Source organism: Gekko japonicus, unplaced genomic scaffold (genome assembly GCF_001447785.1).
Source record: "Gekko japonicus isolate JY-2015 unplaced genomic scaffold, Gekko_japonicus_V1.1 scaffold1085, whole genome shotgun sequence".
Taxonomy (NCBI): domain Eukaryota; kingdom Metazoa; phylum Chordata; class Lepidosauria; order Squamata; family Gekkonidae; genus Gekko; species Gekko japonicus.
In genome coordinates, this window is record NW_015159746.1 from 146737 (window position 1) to 162431 (window position 15695).

Below are 15695 nucleotides of genomic sequence, written 5' to 3' on the forward strand. Positions count from 1 at the left end.
CTCACACATTTTAATCTTAGCTCAGGAAGGATGGCTCCAGAGCAAATTAATTTCTGCAGTAGCCAAATCGCTCGCTCACAACTTGAATGCCAAGAGTTCACAAAGTAGAATTTTTGCTCACAAGACTCCACAGCTTAGAGGGAACATTGCCAGGGATCCTGGAGGTTTTCTGTCATCTTCTGGGTGTGGAATAGCGGTCACTGTGGGTATGGAAGGGGAAGGTATTTGTGAATTTCCTGCCTTGTGCAGGGGATTGGACTAGATGACCCTGGCGGTCCCTTCCAACTCTTTGATTCTATGATTTTATTCTCTGTCAGAAGCAGAGCCAAACCACTCTGCCACACTACTAAGCAGAGCTACCCTTCAGTCTGTCAGCTCTTCTCCAGAGCCAGACCTGAGCTCTCTGGGCTTCCTCCCTGAGGCAGAACTCAGCTCCACTCCTGCTGTGCTCTCCCTCCAACATTCCACCCTCCTTTCTCAAAGGTGATTGGATGTTGGAGCAGCACTCCTCCCATAGACTCAAGTGGGTGGTGTTTTCCCTTTGGGGGGGGGGGAGGGACAGCCTTCTGTCTTTCACAGTGGGTGCCACGTGGGAAACCATTAATTATATGTTAAAAAAAGGTAAAGGTTCCATTGCTCGAAAGCCAGTCGAATCCGACTCTAGGGTTGCGGTGCTCATCTCCTTTTCAAAGCCAAAGAGCCAGCGCTGTCCGAAGACATTTCCGTGATCATGTGGCCGGCATGGCTAAACACCAAGGCGCACAGAACGCTGTTACCTTCCCACTGAAGGGGTACCTATTTATCTACTTGCAATTTCTTGCTTTCGAACTGCTAGGTTGGCAGGAGCTGGAACCAGAGACGGGAGCTCACTCCGTCATGCGACACACTCGGGTCTCAAACTGCTGAACTACCGACCTTCCACAGCCTGCAGTTCAGCGTCTTAACCACTTGAGCCACCGCAGCTCCTAATTATATGTAACCTGTTGCTAAAACCATCCTCTATACCAGGGGACTGGAGAGTAGCAAACGTTGTACCAGCTTTTTAAAAAGGAGTCCAGCGGGGAACCAGGAAATGGCAGGCCAGTTAGTCTAACATCTGCCCCAGGTATTCAGTAGAAAGTTACTCAGGACAGAATTATTAAGCAGATATGTCGTGATGGCCACAAGTGTTGATAGCTTTAAAAGACGATTAGATAAATGCATGGAGGACAGGTTCATCATGGAGGACAGGAAGCAATTTTCCTCCAGGCCAGTTTGGCTGGAGATCCTGGAGGTTTCTTGTCATCTTCTGAGTGTGGAACAGCAGCCACTGGGGGTGTGGAGGGGAGATGTTTGTAAATTTCGTGCCTTGTGCAGGGGGTTGGACTAGATGACTCTGGAGGTCCCTTCTAACTCTATGATTCTGTGATCAGTGGCTATTACCCCATAGTGACTGGAGGGAATCTCCATGATCAGAGGCAGCAAACCTCTGAATATAAGTGCTAGGAGGCAACACTGGGAGAAGGTCTTGGCCTCTATGCCCTGCTGTTGACCCTCCAGCAGGGTCTGGATCCAGTTGCTGGCTGGCCACTGCGTGAGACAGGATGCTGGACTAGAGGGACCACTGGTCTGATCCAGCAGGGCTCTTATGTTCTCAGCTATTTTTCTTGCTTCCCTGACCTAGATGACCCAGGCTGGCCTGATCTTGTAAGATCTCGGAAGCTAAGCAGGGTTGGCCCTAGTTGGTACTTGGATGGGAGACCCTAAAGGAAGTCCAGAGTTGCTGGACCACGAAGGAATTCCAGAGGCAGGCAAGGACAAACCACCTCTGAAAATCTCTTGCCTTGAAAATCCTAATGGGTCGCCATAAGTTAGCTGTGACTTGATGGCACCTCCTACCACCATTTGTCCTGCTGAGGTAAATATACCTATATGGTTTCCCCATACTGCAAACAGGAGCTCTGCAGACTAGTCAGAAAAATGCGAGGAGACTTAATCCCCCTTCCCTAGCACTGCAGTTGTAGTCCAAATCAGGCCTGCACATGCCTACTATTTAAAGAAACAAACACTGGGAACTCAATTCAAGAAACTCCTAGCATCATGTCTGGTTTGGCCCTTAGAAACATTCCTTTCAATGACAATGAGGAAATTGCTGAATTACAAATTATCACAATACTTGGAACACACACACACCCCGGACTCAACAGGGATACTGGATTTTTATCCCATTACATATGCTAACTGATTCAGTTCACATATGTATTCTCAACAAGAAGGACTATAAATTCTCTATATTTTATTTATTTATTTATTTATTTATTTATTAGTTAAATTTATATCCCGCCCTCCTCATGAACAGGTTCAGGGCAGCTCACATTTGCTGGCACAATGTGCCAGATCTACATAAAACATTTAAAAACAGGTTAAAACAATCATACAAAAACAGTTAAAGTGCTTGCAATAGTAACAGCAATCATTCCTTCAGTAAATTGAGATGACGTACTAGACATCCCGGCTCAGTGGCATTCCGGTCTCCCACGACATTGTGGCTCAATCTCTATACAGGGCCGACCCATTACCACAGATTTTAGTGTATTTCTTTTTCAGAATAATATATTAGAATACTGAATGGATGTCTTCTGAATGGATTACATCCTGAATGGATTACATCAAGCTCAAAATATACTGTTAAGTGCCCTCTGTACACCTCAGAGGAGATAATTAAGATTCTGTTACTTCCCACAATTAGAAAAAAACATTTTTAGACCTTTATCTGCTATTGTGACATATTTATTGCTTTACAAATGTTGACCTTATAACCTTAACTTGTTATTTAGTTTTTCACTTTGCAATAACTTAAACATCATCATGTTACATGTTAATTTGCTGTTAAGTCCCTGTCTATAAGTTTAGAACCTCATCTCCCATGCCAACGTATCTGAAAAAGCATGCCTTGCACACGAAAGCTCATACCTTGAATAAACCTTTGTTGGTCTTAAAGGTGCCACAGGAATCCAAATTGGTTCGACTACCGTAGTGGATCTTCTGTGAAGCCATTAGCTGAAAACCTAAAACAGGTCTTGAAGCCTAGAACTGAACTGTATCGCAGAGGGTACAGGCAGTCTACAGGCTCAGGCTGAGCAACGAGGTGCTCACGCTAAGGAGCCAGGCCAGGCCGAACCTATTGAGCCCTTGCAACACCTTACTCGTGCTACAATAGCAGGTGCAGTGCTACCATCTGGCCATCTGCTGCAGTGGAGCTGAAAAGAAGCAAGGCAAGCCAGCAGCTCCAGCAAGCTGCAATGGCACAGAGTAAGGTATCTGTTCCCGGAGTCCCTGGCACCTCACAAGAACTTGGTTAAGCCCTGTGTGAAATGGAAGATTATGCTGCAGGGCCATTGTTTAAATTGGGAGACAAGTCTGGGCAATCCCAGGGAATACAGTAAGAACAGAGAATGTGCTACTAGCCGTGGAGTTCAGCTTCCTATCAATCTCAGCTTTATTAAAACAACTTTCCATCCTTTATGTTTGACAAGGTATTTCAAAAGTGTACTGGCAATGCATAGCAAAGTCTCAAAAGCCAGATGAGTCACCGGAAAGATTTCCAGCGGCAAAGGATGGGCCTTCTGAGCCTTCAGCTCCTAACCCCTCCCTAGGACCAGAAGCAGCAGAATCAATTAAGCACAGAAGTAAAAGCCACAAAATAAATGATTTAAAATAAGAGAAATCATGAAAAGAGGCTTAGTTTGCATAATAGCACAGCTCACAACAATTTCCCTTTTCCAGTACAAGTCAAGAAACAGCAAAGACATGGAACCAGGCATTCATAAACATCTGCCTAATATGAACAACAGGATGAAAGTCCTGCCAATACAGGACTAGCATTGATCAAACTGAAGAACTACAACAGTGTAGAAAACAGCAAGAGTCCAGCGGCACCTTAAAGGTGCTTTCGTGAGTCTTCAGATACAGCTAGAATTCTAGAAGTGAGCAGCGACTCATGAAAGCTCATACCCTGCCACACATTTTGTTACATCTTTAAGGTGCTACTGGACTCTTGCTTTTTTCTGCTGCTATAGACAGACTAACACAGCTACCCATCTTGATCTTATTGAGATGGTAACTCTGTGTCAGGACTGTACCACTTCAAAGATAAGGGCTCATGCAAGTGAAATTACAGTATTAGGCAGTGCAGCCTTTAATTAATTAATAAGCAGAATACTTGCACATTTCTCTATGCCATTAAGCCCTACACACAACCCCCCCCCCAAATACACATACAAACAGAAATATTTTCCAAGATAAACAAAACCAGGTGCTATTTAAATTGCAAATAACATTAGTCAACAAACAAAGTATATTCATATGGTGGACATTAAAAAGGGGAAATGAGGAACACCTGGAATGTAAGATCTATGAATCAAGGTAAGCTTGACGTGGTTAAAAATGAGATGGCAAGACTGAACATCGATATCTTAGGAATCAGTGAACTAAAGTGGACAGGAATGGGCGAATTTAACTCAGAAGACAGGACTGAAGCAAAGCATAAACTGTTAACATGACACATTAAACGATGCAAAATTACACAATGGGAGCCAAGCCACAGCAAACTATACGCAGCCCTACTGCCTTTGATTAGTTAATCAGGAATATACAAGCAGTACAGATGACATTTGCTATCATACAGCATCACAAATAACTGCATTTCAGTGGAGATTTCAGAATAGGGGGATTACAAGGAATTGGAGTCTTCAGCTCAGGCTGCAGCAAGCAGAATAGATTTCATTTATTCCTCACTCATGGTTTGATGTGTCAGTAACCCCAAGTCAAAGATGCAGTGACCGTGACAGGGATCAAAATGGGACTATTGCTGTCGGCTGTGTCATCCTTGGAGCAAAAAATTGCGAAGGCATTGGTGATACAGTGGAAAGTGAGGAAAGTCATTGGACGTAGTGCAGAGGCAGACGCACCAAGAGCTGGTTGCAGAATTAAAGGAATTTGGCCCAGAATAATGTTAACCTGCAGACAATCTTTGGTACCCCAGCCAAAGAGTCCAAAGAAGAAGAATACGTGGCTGCCAAGAATATCTTCTATTTTATCCGATTCTCATCATCATAATACTATTTGTGGCAAGGTGGAGATCAAGGTGTGATATGGAGATCAGGGATCACACATCTCCATTGTTGATGAAAGACCAGTATTTTTCATCATTATCCCCCTCTTGTGGAAAGAAAATTGCAGTGTACTATAATTGTTACATTCGAAAGGAAGATGGAGAAGCAATGTGCCAAACAGCCACTAATGAACAGTCCATCAAAAAATCATCCCCCTGTTTGCAAGCAAGATGTGAGCTGCACTAGTGTGTGTTCAAGGATACTCAGCTACAAACCCAAACAGGACAGTGAGCTCGATAGGACAGACGGAGCCAGATACTGAAATCAATTATTTCTGCTGAAGCAGAGCATGTAGCTCTGACTTGGATGGCCTGGGCTAGCCCAATCTCAGCAGGTCAGCAGGGTCAGCCCTGGTGAGCGTTTGGATGGGAGACCACCGAGGCAGTCCAGGGTAGCTATGCAGAGCCAAGCAATGGCAAAAGCCACCTCTGAGCATCTCTTGCCTTGAAAACCCTATGGGGTTGCCATAAATAGACTGAAACTTTATGGCACTTCCCACCACCAGCAGAGCATGTAAATAAGACACGACTTCTCCTAGCTTGCTTGGTAAGGGAAGTAAAAGTTTCCCTTGCTCGAAAGCCAGTCGAATCCAACTCTAGGGTCGCGGTGCTCATCTCCGTTTCCAAGCCGAGGAGCCACCGCTGTCCAAAGACGTTTCCGTGGTCATGTGGCCGGCATGACTAAACACCAAGGCGCACGGAATGCTGTTATCTTCCCACCAAAGTGCTACCTATTATTTATCTACTTGCAATTTCTTCCTTTCGAACTGCTAGGTTGGCAGGAGCTGGGGCCAGAGACGGGAGCTCACTCCGTCATGCAGCACTAGGGTCTCGAACTGCCAAACTACAGATCTTCCGGTCTGTAGCGTCTTAAAGCAGGAACCTATTCTGTTGTTTTCCTCCCTGACAAAACTGTAGCCACTGTGCCCACATTCTAGCAACCACATGTAAATGCAGAATTTATGACTCACAGAGCAAAATGCAGCCCACTTGCCATAAGGTCAGCCAGGGTTCAGTGGACATCCTGGTTTTGCTACCTGTCTGAATCTGAAAAATGGGAGCCTATCAAGTATCTGTAAGGCCACAACACACAGCTGATAGTCTCGATCCCGGTGAGCAGCCATGTTAGTCTGAAGCAGTAGAACAAAGTTTGAGTCTAGTGGCATCTTTGAGACTAACAAAGTTTTAGTCAAGGTATGAGCTTTTGTGTGCACGCACACTGCCTCAGATACACTGAAATGGAAGTTAACAGTCCATACGTATAGGCAGAGGGTGAACAGCAAATTAGCATACAACATAATGAAGATATTTTTACAGATGCAAAGACCAAACAGGAATAACAAGCTGTCTATATGATCACCATTTGTTTTGATTTAATTATAGGGGAAAACACAGTGGAGCAAATAAATATGTAAAACAGGACACTACTGTGTAAATGTATCCTTCTTAATAGTGGAATCCTAAGAATAAATAACTGAGATCTTGTTGTTATGCTCCATTTGTCTTCTCTCAAGCATGGAGGTAACTAACAGCATAGTTGTGCAGTGTTATGTCTCCTCTGTCACCAGATCAGAGAAATACACCCAGTTATTCACTGCATTATACTACAATTGCTATTCCAATCTACTATTCCAAATAAGAAATATACAAAAATAAAGAGGATGTATAGCCTTTCTTCATGAGAATACATATGTAAGGACTGAGTGAGTTTAGCATATGTAATGTGGTGAGATAAGAAACCAATATCCTTATTAAGTCCGGGGGGGGGGTGTTCCGGGTATTGTAACTTGTAATTCAGCAATTTCCCTTTCCAGTCTGTTCCTGAAGTTCCTTTGCACTAAAACAGCTGGGAGGCTAAAGTGTTCTCCTACAGGTTTCTCAATCTTGTGATTCTTGATGTCACATTTGTGTCCATTTATCCTTTGGTGCAGGGTTTGACCTGTTTGCCCTCCCTGCCACACGGGGGGAAAAAGGACGGGCAAAGTCCAGCTTTTGAAAGCCGTACCAAAACAGATCCCGTGAGCCGCCGCGCAATCGCTCCCCGGCACGATCAGATGCCAGGGAGACCGGGGACAAAGCGACGGGAGGCTGCCGAACTGCGCATGTGTGAGCATGCGCAGTTCGGCCAGGAACCAGGGATGCGCCGGCGATCCCACGGCCGTGCTTGCCCCTCCTCTGGAGGTGGTGTATTTTTGATGTGGGTTTTCGGCTGGAAGGGCCAGATCGGGGACGGGTGCGCAACGTTTCCCAGATGTTGCGGTGGGATCGCGCCCGTTTGCTGCGCCCCCGATCCGTCCCTCTCCCGGCCCAAAACCTTTCGTGTGACCGGGGCCGTAGAGAACCGAAGGGCTGATAGCCTAGATTATGTTTAGTACACTGCAGGTTGTACAAGCCTAATAAGAAGGAATAATCAGTAATATCGATATAGTGAGCCCTTGTTTTGATGCTAGATAAAAGAGATCAGTATAAACAAGGAGGCAAGTATTTAGAGATACAAAAACAGGAACCCCCCCCCATATAACATATGCTGATGAATCTCAAACAGCAAAAGAACAGAGGACACATATCACATGCACGTACAATCGTATCTTAAGAGGGAGCATTACTGGCAACTTCTCCATCATCAACATATTTTTAACGTGCTGGGAAACTGAACGAAAGCCTTACCTTCCATGCACAGTATTCTTCTGCTCATCTCCATCTGGGAAAACTACTGTAAAGTCCACTGTCCTGTTAATCATGTTTTCCTTCATGTTTATCCCACCCTGATCAGGAAGCATTCCCACGTCTGTGCTCAACTTGCGTTCGTTATTAGCTTTACAAGAAGCAGGAGGCTGGTTTGGCGGAGGGGGAGCCCGGGCCTTCATTCTTCTCCTGGGAAAAGATAGCAGAGTGTTGTTGTGTTAAATGCATGTGCCTCAACATATATCTCTTTACCAATGCTCCCTCTAAGCTGTGGGGTCTTGTGAGCAAAAATTCTACTTCGTGAGCTACTGGCACTAAAGTTGTGAGTGAGCAATTTGGCTACTGCATAAATTAGTTTGCTCTGGAGCCATCCTTCCTGAGCTATGAGCCGGCCCGGAAGCTAAAAAACTGTGAACTAGCTGACAATAACTCAGCTTGGAGGGAACACTGCTTCCTTACCCACAGATCCATTTGCAAAACAATTTATTTATTTATTTATTTATTCTTTGGATTTATATCCCGCCCTCCCCGAAGGCTCAGGGCGGCTGAGCAGGAGGTCAGTCACAATCAGGTAATGGCCACATGGTTTAGGAGGACAGTGACCGATTTCCCACAAGCCACTGCTCCACGCTTGCTCTTCCCTTTGCCTCGATCGTACGTGTCAATTTCACACTATGTGCTGTGCAGCCACATTCTGCCCCGCAGCTTCGCCCGATTTCCCCCGCGTCTTCTCAATCCTCAAAAAACAGGATTGAGTAGACCCGGGGAAAATCGGGCAAAGCTGCGGGGCAAAATGCGGCCGCAAAGCACATAGTGTGAAATTGACACGTACGATTGGGGCAAAGGGAAGAGCAAGCGCGGAGCAACAGCTTGTGGGAAACTGGTCGGTGATTATTGGTGCATCACTGGGCAATCTTTCACCCTGTATGCAGTGCACACCCAATTTCAACTGCCTGGCACACATTCGCTGTGTGGTGAGATACACCTCTCCTCCAAAAGTTAATGTTCATTTCATCACACATAGTAGACATGCTGAAAAAGAATTTGCTGCATAAAATAGGCACAAAATTTCAACACATTTTTATTTTCTTCTATGCAGTATAGGATGATGAAAAACTGGGCTGCACCTAGCATGTGCCAACAGAAAAGGAAAAAATGCCAGGTGATACATGACTGAGTTATTATACAAAGTCCCTACAACGTTTCATTGTGCAGGCTTTGTAGGGGGGAATCCACCAAGTGCTGGAACTGTCCACAGCAACTGGATTCTTCTATGCAGCACAACACTAATTAGAAAACCATGTGCTACAAAGCACCCCAGAAATGCATGTTTTACAACTAGGGACTTTACAGCTCTTTTTAAAAAAATTATGCTCTAAACCAAAGCAGATGTACTGCTGGTTCCCTGCAAACCTTCCTTCCACTTTTCCTTTTCTAGAGGAAGCTCTCTGCACTTGTGTTAACATTAACCATAGTTTATATCAGTTGTTTTTCGAACTGTTTCCGAAGTAACAGGTAATTTTAACTACCCACACATTCACTGGGTCAATATGTGTTCACGTCAGGAGAAAATTATTGGGTTTCTAGATACTCTCAATTACTGTGCCACTGAAACTCCCAGGGGGAAGGTTATTCTGGACTTGGTCCTATGTAATGGCCAAGGCCAAGACCTGTTGAGAGATGTAAACATGATAGCACACATATGCTATAATGTGATTTAGGACAATAAATTAAGCAGTTCAGTATTTTCAATCTTATAAAGTTTAACTTCATATGCAAATATGCTAGTAGCCCCAATAATTGAGGCTGTATGAAACAGTTTCTATTCAAATACTACACTTCCTTTAATACTAATTTGTTTTCTAACATTTTATTTTCTTTGCTCTCAGAAAGCAAAAATTAAGATGCATGTGCTAAAGTAACAGAGTACAACAGTTTGACACTGTCATTCAGGTACTGGGTATAATTGCTTGTAGAAAGCTAAGGTATACTTCTGAATTCCATAAATATGCCCCCAAAAAATCTAATTTTATTTCCTAAATTACAAATTACGGATTGATATGGTTTAAGCCACAAAAATGTTTACATTTGATAAGTTTTGCATATGTTTGAATTTTCCCCAACATTTAAGCACCATTTTTCATGGCTTCAAATTTTTTGGAAAGTTTGTATCTCTAATACAGAGGGCAGTATATTGCAGATGAAAGCAAAAATCTTTACACAGTCCCTCTTACACAATACCCAGAATTAAAGGAAAATGAATCATAACATAATAGTCCTTACATTACCCTAAGTCTACATCAATAAGACTTTCAATCCAAAGGACTCATAAATAAACAAAACAGTATCAATATTCTGGTAATCTTAATGAAGATACAGGACCATGGAAGAAGAAAATCCACGCCTGAAACTCTAGCTTAATTAAGGCACATTGGTTGCTGTATTACATACACTGCTCCCCTTTTCCTTCCATATAAAGTCATGTTTCAGCTGCAGTTTAAAGTACTTACTCTGTGAGCTGGATGATACCCTGGCAAAAAAACTAAACATTTGAATTAACTGCTTGTTTTATCTTCCCTCTTAGAGTAAGTCTCAACACAAGATGCCCCCCAAGTTAAAATGAGCAAGGCACCTTTAAATTAAAAACAGCATAGACATCATTTCTGAAGAACAAAGTTTGAGTCCAGTGGGGCCTTTAAGAACAACAGAGTTTTATTCTGAAGAGGTGTGCATGTACACGCAAGCTTATACCCAGAATAACACTTCGTTAGTCTTAAAGGTGCCACTGAACTCAAACTTTGGTCTGTTGCTTCAGACCACCACAGCTACCCACCTGAATATTTCTGAAGTCTGCTTCCCAAGGCCTGTGAACATTAACACTCTGGAATGTAATGAGAACAGGTCACAGCCCTTTGGACCCACACCTATCTAAGTTATTTATTAATAAAGATCATTAACAATGCAGCCTTGGCATTCCAAACCCCATGCTAAAGAACACACACACACACACCTCATTCTCTCAACTTTAATATGCCTTTAATTTTGCTCTTTTGTTCATTTTACATTGCTATTATTCGAATATTTATTCTGATTGTTAGTTGTGCCGAACAAATGATTTGGATACGAGATAAGGACATTCTGTGCAATTCCATGGAAGCCACACAATGATTTCTTCCGTGCAGCTTAGAATTCACAGATATACAATAACACCACCAAAACTGCCCAAACCGAAACTTTTGCCTATGTCATGAAGTCAGGTAACAGCTGTTGCAGGTTCTGCTTTGTTTCTCTGATTGGATTTGGGAATGGACAAAACCCCTGGGAAAGGCCACAGCCTCTTTCAATTGGGAAAACAAAACTTGCATTTGTATATAAACTCCATTACCTGAGTGATATGAAAAGGATCCAAAATATATGTATAATCAGACCTCTTGATAAACAACTGCAATGCTTGTACTGGGTTCTACTAGCACTGAATTATAAAGATGGCACACTCAAAAGAAAGACTTGAAAGGATTTGTGAATTCAGCCTTACATTTTAAAAGGGGAGGGGAACCATGGGAAATCCATTCACAGCCATCCCAAAGTAATGTGAAAATACTGAGCTACAGGACATGTTGGAAAAGAGAGAGAATGCTGCTGCATAAAACATTCTAATATGCATTCCTTCAAAAACAAAGCATTCTAAAAGGAGCAAACAAAACACCCTTAGGCTGTGATAACACACACTAAAAAATCCACTTTCAATCCATTTTCAGCACACTTTCCAACTGGATTTTAATGTGTGAACTGGCAAAATCCAGTTGGAAAATGGATTGAAACTGGATTATCTTGTGTGTGTGATCGCTGCCATATAGGACTAAACACAAATTATTAGACATAAATTAAATGTTCTTTCTGCCACTATCAGAATCACAAAGCACATCTGCGCAGTTAAGCGGTAGAAAGAAGATACCGCTTAAAAATATTAGCTGCAATAAATGTTTTAGATCTGGTGTCTGATAAGTGCAACTAGGTTTAGCCTAAAGGTACTAATGCCAGGGCGTATGACCAAAGAATCTTAACCTTCATCAGTGACTATGAATGTTTCCTCAATAGGGGATAATTATTGAAGTTGGTTCCTTAATGTGAAGTTCCCAAACGTGGCACCCACGTGTGCCGTGACGCCTACCACTACTTCCCCTGCCACCTGGAGAGCTTTTCAGCTTATTGGCTGCCCTCGTTCAAATGAAAGGGTTTTCCATGAGTGCAGCAACAGCCACAGTCACTGGAGGATCAGGAGGACTGGTAAGCACCTGGCCTTTCCATAGTCAGTGAGTGGTTACAATGACATTCCTCCTTCGGGCCCAACCAATTGTTGCCATGAGCTTACTTCACAAAGCAGAGAGGGGAGCATTGTTCTAATCTTAGAATCTAGGGAGCCAGGCTGTTCCATGAGGGGACATACATGTTCAGAAAGGCACACCGTCATATGTTCAGCATAGGGTTGCCAGCCTCCAGGTGGTGGAATTCTAAAAACAACATCCGTGACAAAAATAACGTAGGTAAAGAGCCCTACGTTACGCTGGCCGGCTGTTGAAGACAAGCCGTCGCGTCTTCTTCTTCCTTCCTATATTCTTGTCTTCTTTACTCAATGTGCGCTATTCAGCGCAGCCAGAGCACGTCCTGCTGAAAGCAGGGCCGGCAAGAGAACTGGATAGCCTACAAGGGGATAAGCTCCTCCCCCGCCTGGATCAAAGCTTGGAGCAGACCCTGAGGAAAGAGGAGGTGCTTATCCCAGTTGTAAGGAATGTACCACGATGAACCACTGGAGAAACTCTGGTTCTTTCACATTTGGCCAGTCTCCAGTTTTCTGTCCACAGATGAGTAGTGAGCCGACAGTCTTGGGCCCTTGACCTCTATTTGCCAAACTGCTTGGGTTGTTTGTAAAAATGCTGCAGCCTGTTTTTCATCTTAGTGGTGTGAGCTGGACTTGCACTGGCCTTTCTGCTAAAAGCAAAACACATACATGCTTGCTCTGAACACATCACAAGATATTCTCATCAAAACACTGTACTAATGGAGAGCTGAGCATAAAGTTCAGATAGATAAACGGTTGGACAGATTTCAAACCTGAGGTATAAATACAGAAGTTAGTTGACAAGATAACAATAATGACAAATTGGGTATTCAGCTTTAACACAAATATTCTGTGCAAGGCATTATTCAGTAACACCCCCCCAGTGAACAGGTGGGGGCATGAGGGACATTGCAGGGAAAAGGTTATCTAGAGATAAGCTTGACAAAATATGTCTGACAATGTTTGGCATACAGTATATTTTGCAGTCCCTGTATTCAATCTAGAAAATGATTTCAGACCTTGTGTACAGAGGAATATGAAGTCGTATCACACCACAATTTTCCCATGGCCACCCAGAGGCTGTGCAAGTAATGCACTATTTTGATAATATCCACAGCCAATGCTGCTCTTCTGTTTTAGTGGCCTTATGTGTGTGTGCCCTCCTCCCCTCCACCTTAATTGCCTGCGCTGGTGAATATGTATTTATTTATTTACAAAATTTGTATCCCACCTTTCTGCCCTTACAAGGGCTACCCAGGTGACCAACAGTTTAAAACATATATGATAAAAATCACATTTAAAAACCATTAAAATTGACACACACACACACCCAAAACACACATCTTTAAAACAATTAAAAACAGAGTTAAAACACACAGAAAACATAAAAGCAATTAAAACACTGCTGAGGAAGGAGGGATCATTGAAGGAATGCCAAATGAAACAAAAAAAAAGGTCTTCACATGCTGGTGGAAGACGGCAACATTGGCCCCTCTTGCCCTGTGTTCTCTGCCTGCCCAGCTACGGGTTTTTAGATAGATTACTAGTGTTATAAGAATTGCAAGGGTTTTGTTAGACTCTCTAACCTGTCCTCACAACCTCTCTAACCTGTCCTCACAACCCTACACACAAGTGCAACTGCTGCAGCAGCAGCAAACAAAATCAGTGATAGAAAGGATATAAACCCACTAATTATAGAAGTCGCTTTAGCCAGTATTCAAAGCGAGTTCTTAACTTGAACCAAAAGACAGAGCATTAAGATGTATGCTCGCGTTCTCTGCTCATTTCCGTTAATGAACCAAACATGCACTGCCAATGAGGTAATGAAGTGTTCAGCTTCAGCACAATAGCCATGTTGTTGTCAGAACCTCATAATGATCAGATGCCACAGCTGCTATTATTAGGGAATTCCACAACCTCATTTGAATGTTTAACACAATTTGTGTTGGCTTGAACTAAAAGAATGATGCCAGCTTTCAGTTCAGTGTGTATTATCTCCCTCAAACTCTTGAAAGATTTCCTAGAAGAAAAACATTCTTACTGCAATCCATCAAGCTAGCCCTCAGCTTATGGAAAGGTGGGGTGTGTTTAAACAAATTAAGCCAAAGTTTCAGAACGCCACGAAGTGTTCTATACACAGCCTCCATGTTTCACTAGGTTTTACAGAAAGTGCTGGCCTGAATCTGCTTCAGACAAGCACAGCAACATTTTAAAGTTCTGAGCTCCAGCTGACACAAAGACCCAGAAAAGCAATACAAGGCAGTAAAAACAACCCACACAGCTAAGAGAGATCAACCTTTCAATCTTTGGCTGGTCGAGGGCAGCATAGAAGCACAGTCAGCTCTGGAAGTAACCAAGACAGCTAAGAAAGGATGTCATATTTCTTCCCATGAAGATAAAACTAACAACCTTCTATTGTCCAGGCTTTGCATGAGCTGTATAGCGTCAGTGTTTGTGCATCCTGTTGGCATGCTCCATGCAAACTTAGTGCTGCCATATAGCTAGGGCAGAGAGGATTGATGGAAGACACGCCTTCCAGGATACCGTCCCTCCCTTTGTATTTTATCTATCTGTATCTGCATTCCTTTCTCTTTCTATCCCTTTATAATTTATCACATGGATAGTTAACAGGGAAGAAGGAGGGAAAACGTGGAGGACTTCAGCATATAGTCCTGGCACATCATGACCACATGACCTGGTGTTTGTTCATAGGAAAGGCAGGTGAACAGTCCTGCTCTTGCTATCTGCGTGATACATGCTGCCCATTGCGAAAGCACAAAGTGAAACACATACACTGTGGGTACACTGTTGGGCATTTAAATGATGGATACAGATCTAGTCTCTTATTTTTAAGCTTGGAAAAACTTAGAGCAAGGGATCTTAAAAGAAATCCCACACATCCTTTTCATTCACTGCTGGCATAGACAAATATAATGCCTACCATTACAGCTACCTATTATTTTTAAGTTACGTTCCTCAGGCCTTGTGACATCAGGGAAGCCACACAGTGAGGAGGCTTAACAGGAAAGTGAAGAGTTTAAGGATGGAAGTTTGAGTGGTGATCTCATTCATATTGAAATTCTCAGCAACTGTTTGGAGGTAGGAATTTCAATTAACCAGAGGTCATTTCGGGGGGGATCGCAGTTCCCCCAGGTGAGGTATGGGGGGCGGGGCACATGACGAAGCCTCGCCCCCTGCTTCCGGCCGCCCCGCTTCCGGCCCTCATTTAGCCAGGAGGAGGCAGGAGAAGTGGGAGGGTAAGTTGCTTCCTCCCTGCCTCTCCCCACCCCTGCCTGCCTGGGGCCAGGGAGGGCCTTCGCGGGGCTTCCTTGCACTCCCGCCGGCCTTGCAGGTCCACCGCCGGGCCCCTCATGGGGCTCCGCAGTGGAGCTGCAAGGCCGGCGGCGGCGGTCGGGACCGTTGGGGGCGGGGTGTGTGGCCTTATGACACACTTTCGGTGATGTCAGGGGGTGTGGCCTTATGACACACTTCTGGTGATGCCAGGGGGTGTGGCACATG

General features: G+C 43.7%; 1 protein-coding gene across 1 annotated transcript in view; it reads right to left on the reverse strand.

Annotated features, from left to right (window-relative positions):
- COBL (cordon-bleu WH2 repeat protein) overlaps positions 1-15695 on the reverse strand; it is a 182736-nt gene that overhangs the window by 138570 nt on the left and 28471 nt on the right. Inside the window, exon 2 of the mRNA XM_015405499.1 lies at positions 7820-8026. Coding sequence (XP_015260985.1) covers positions 7820-8026 — 207 coding nt within the window. The remainder of the gene's footprint in view (positions 1-7819; positions 8027-15695) is intronic.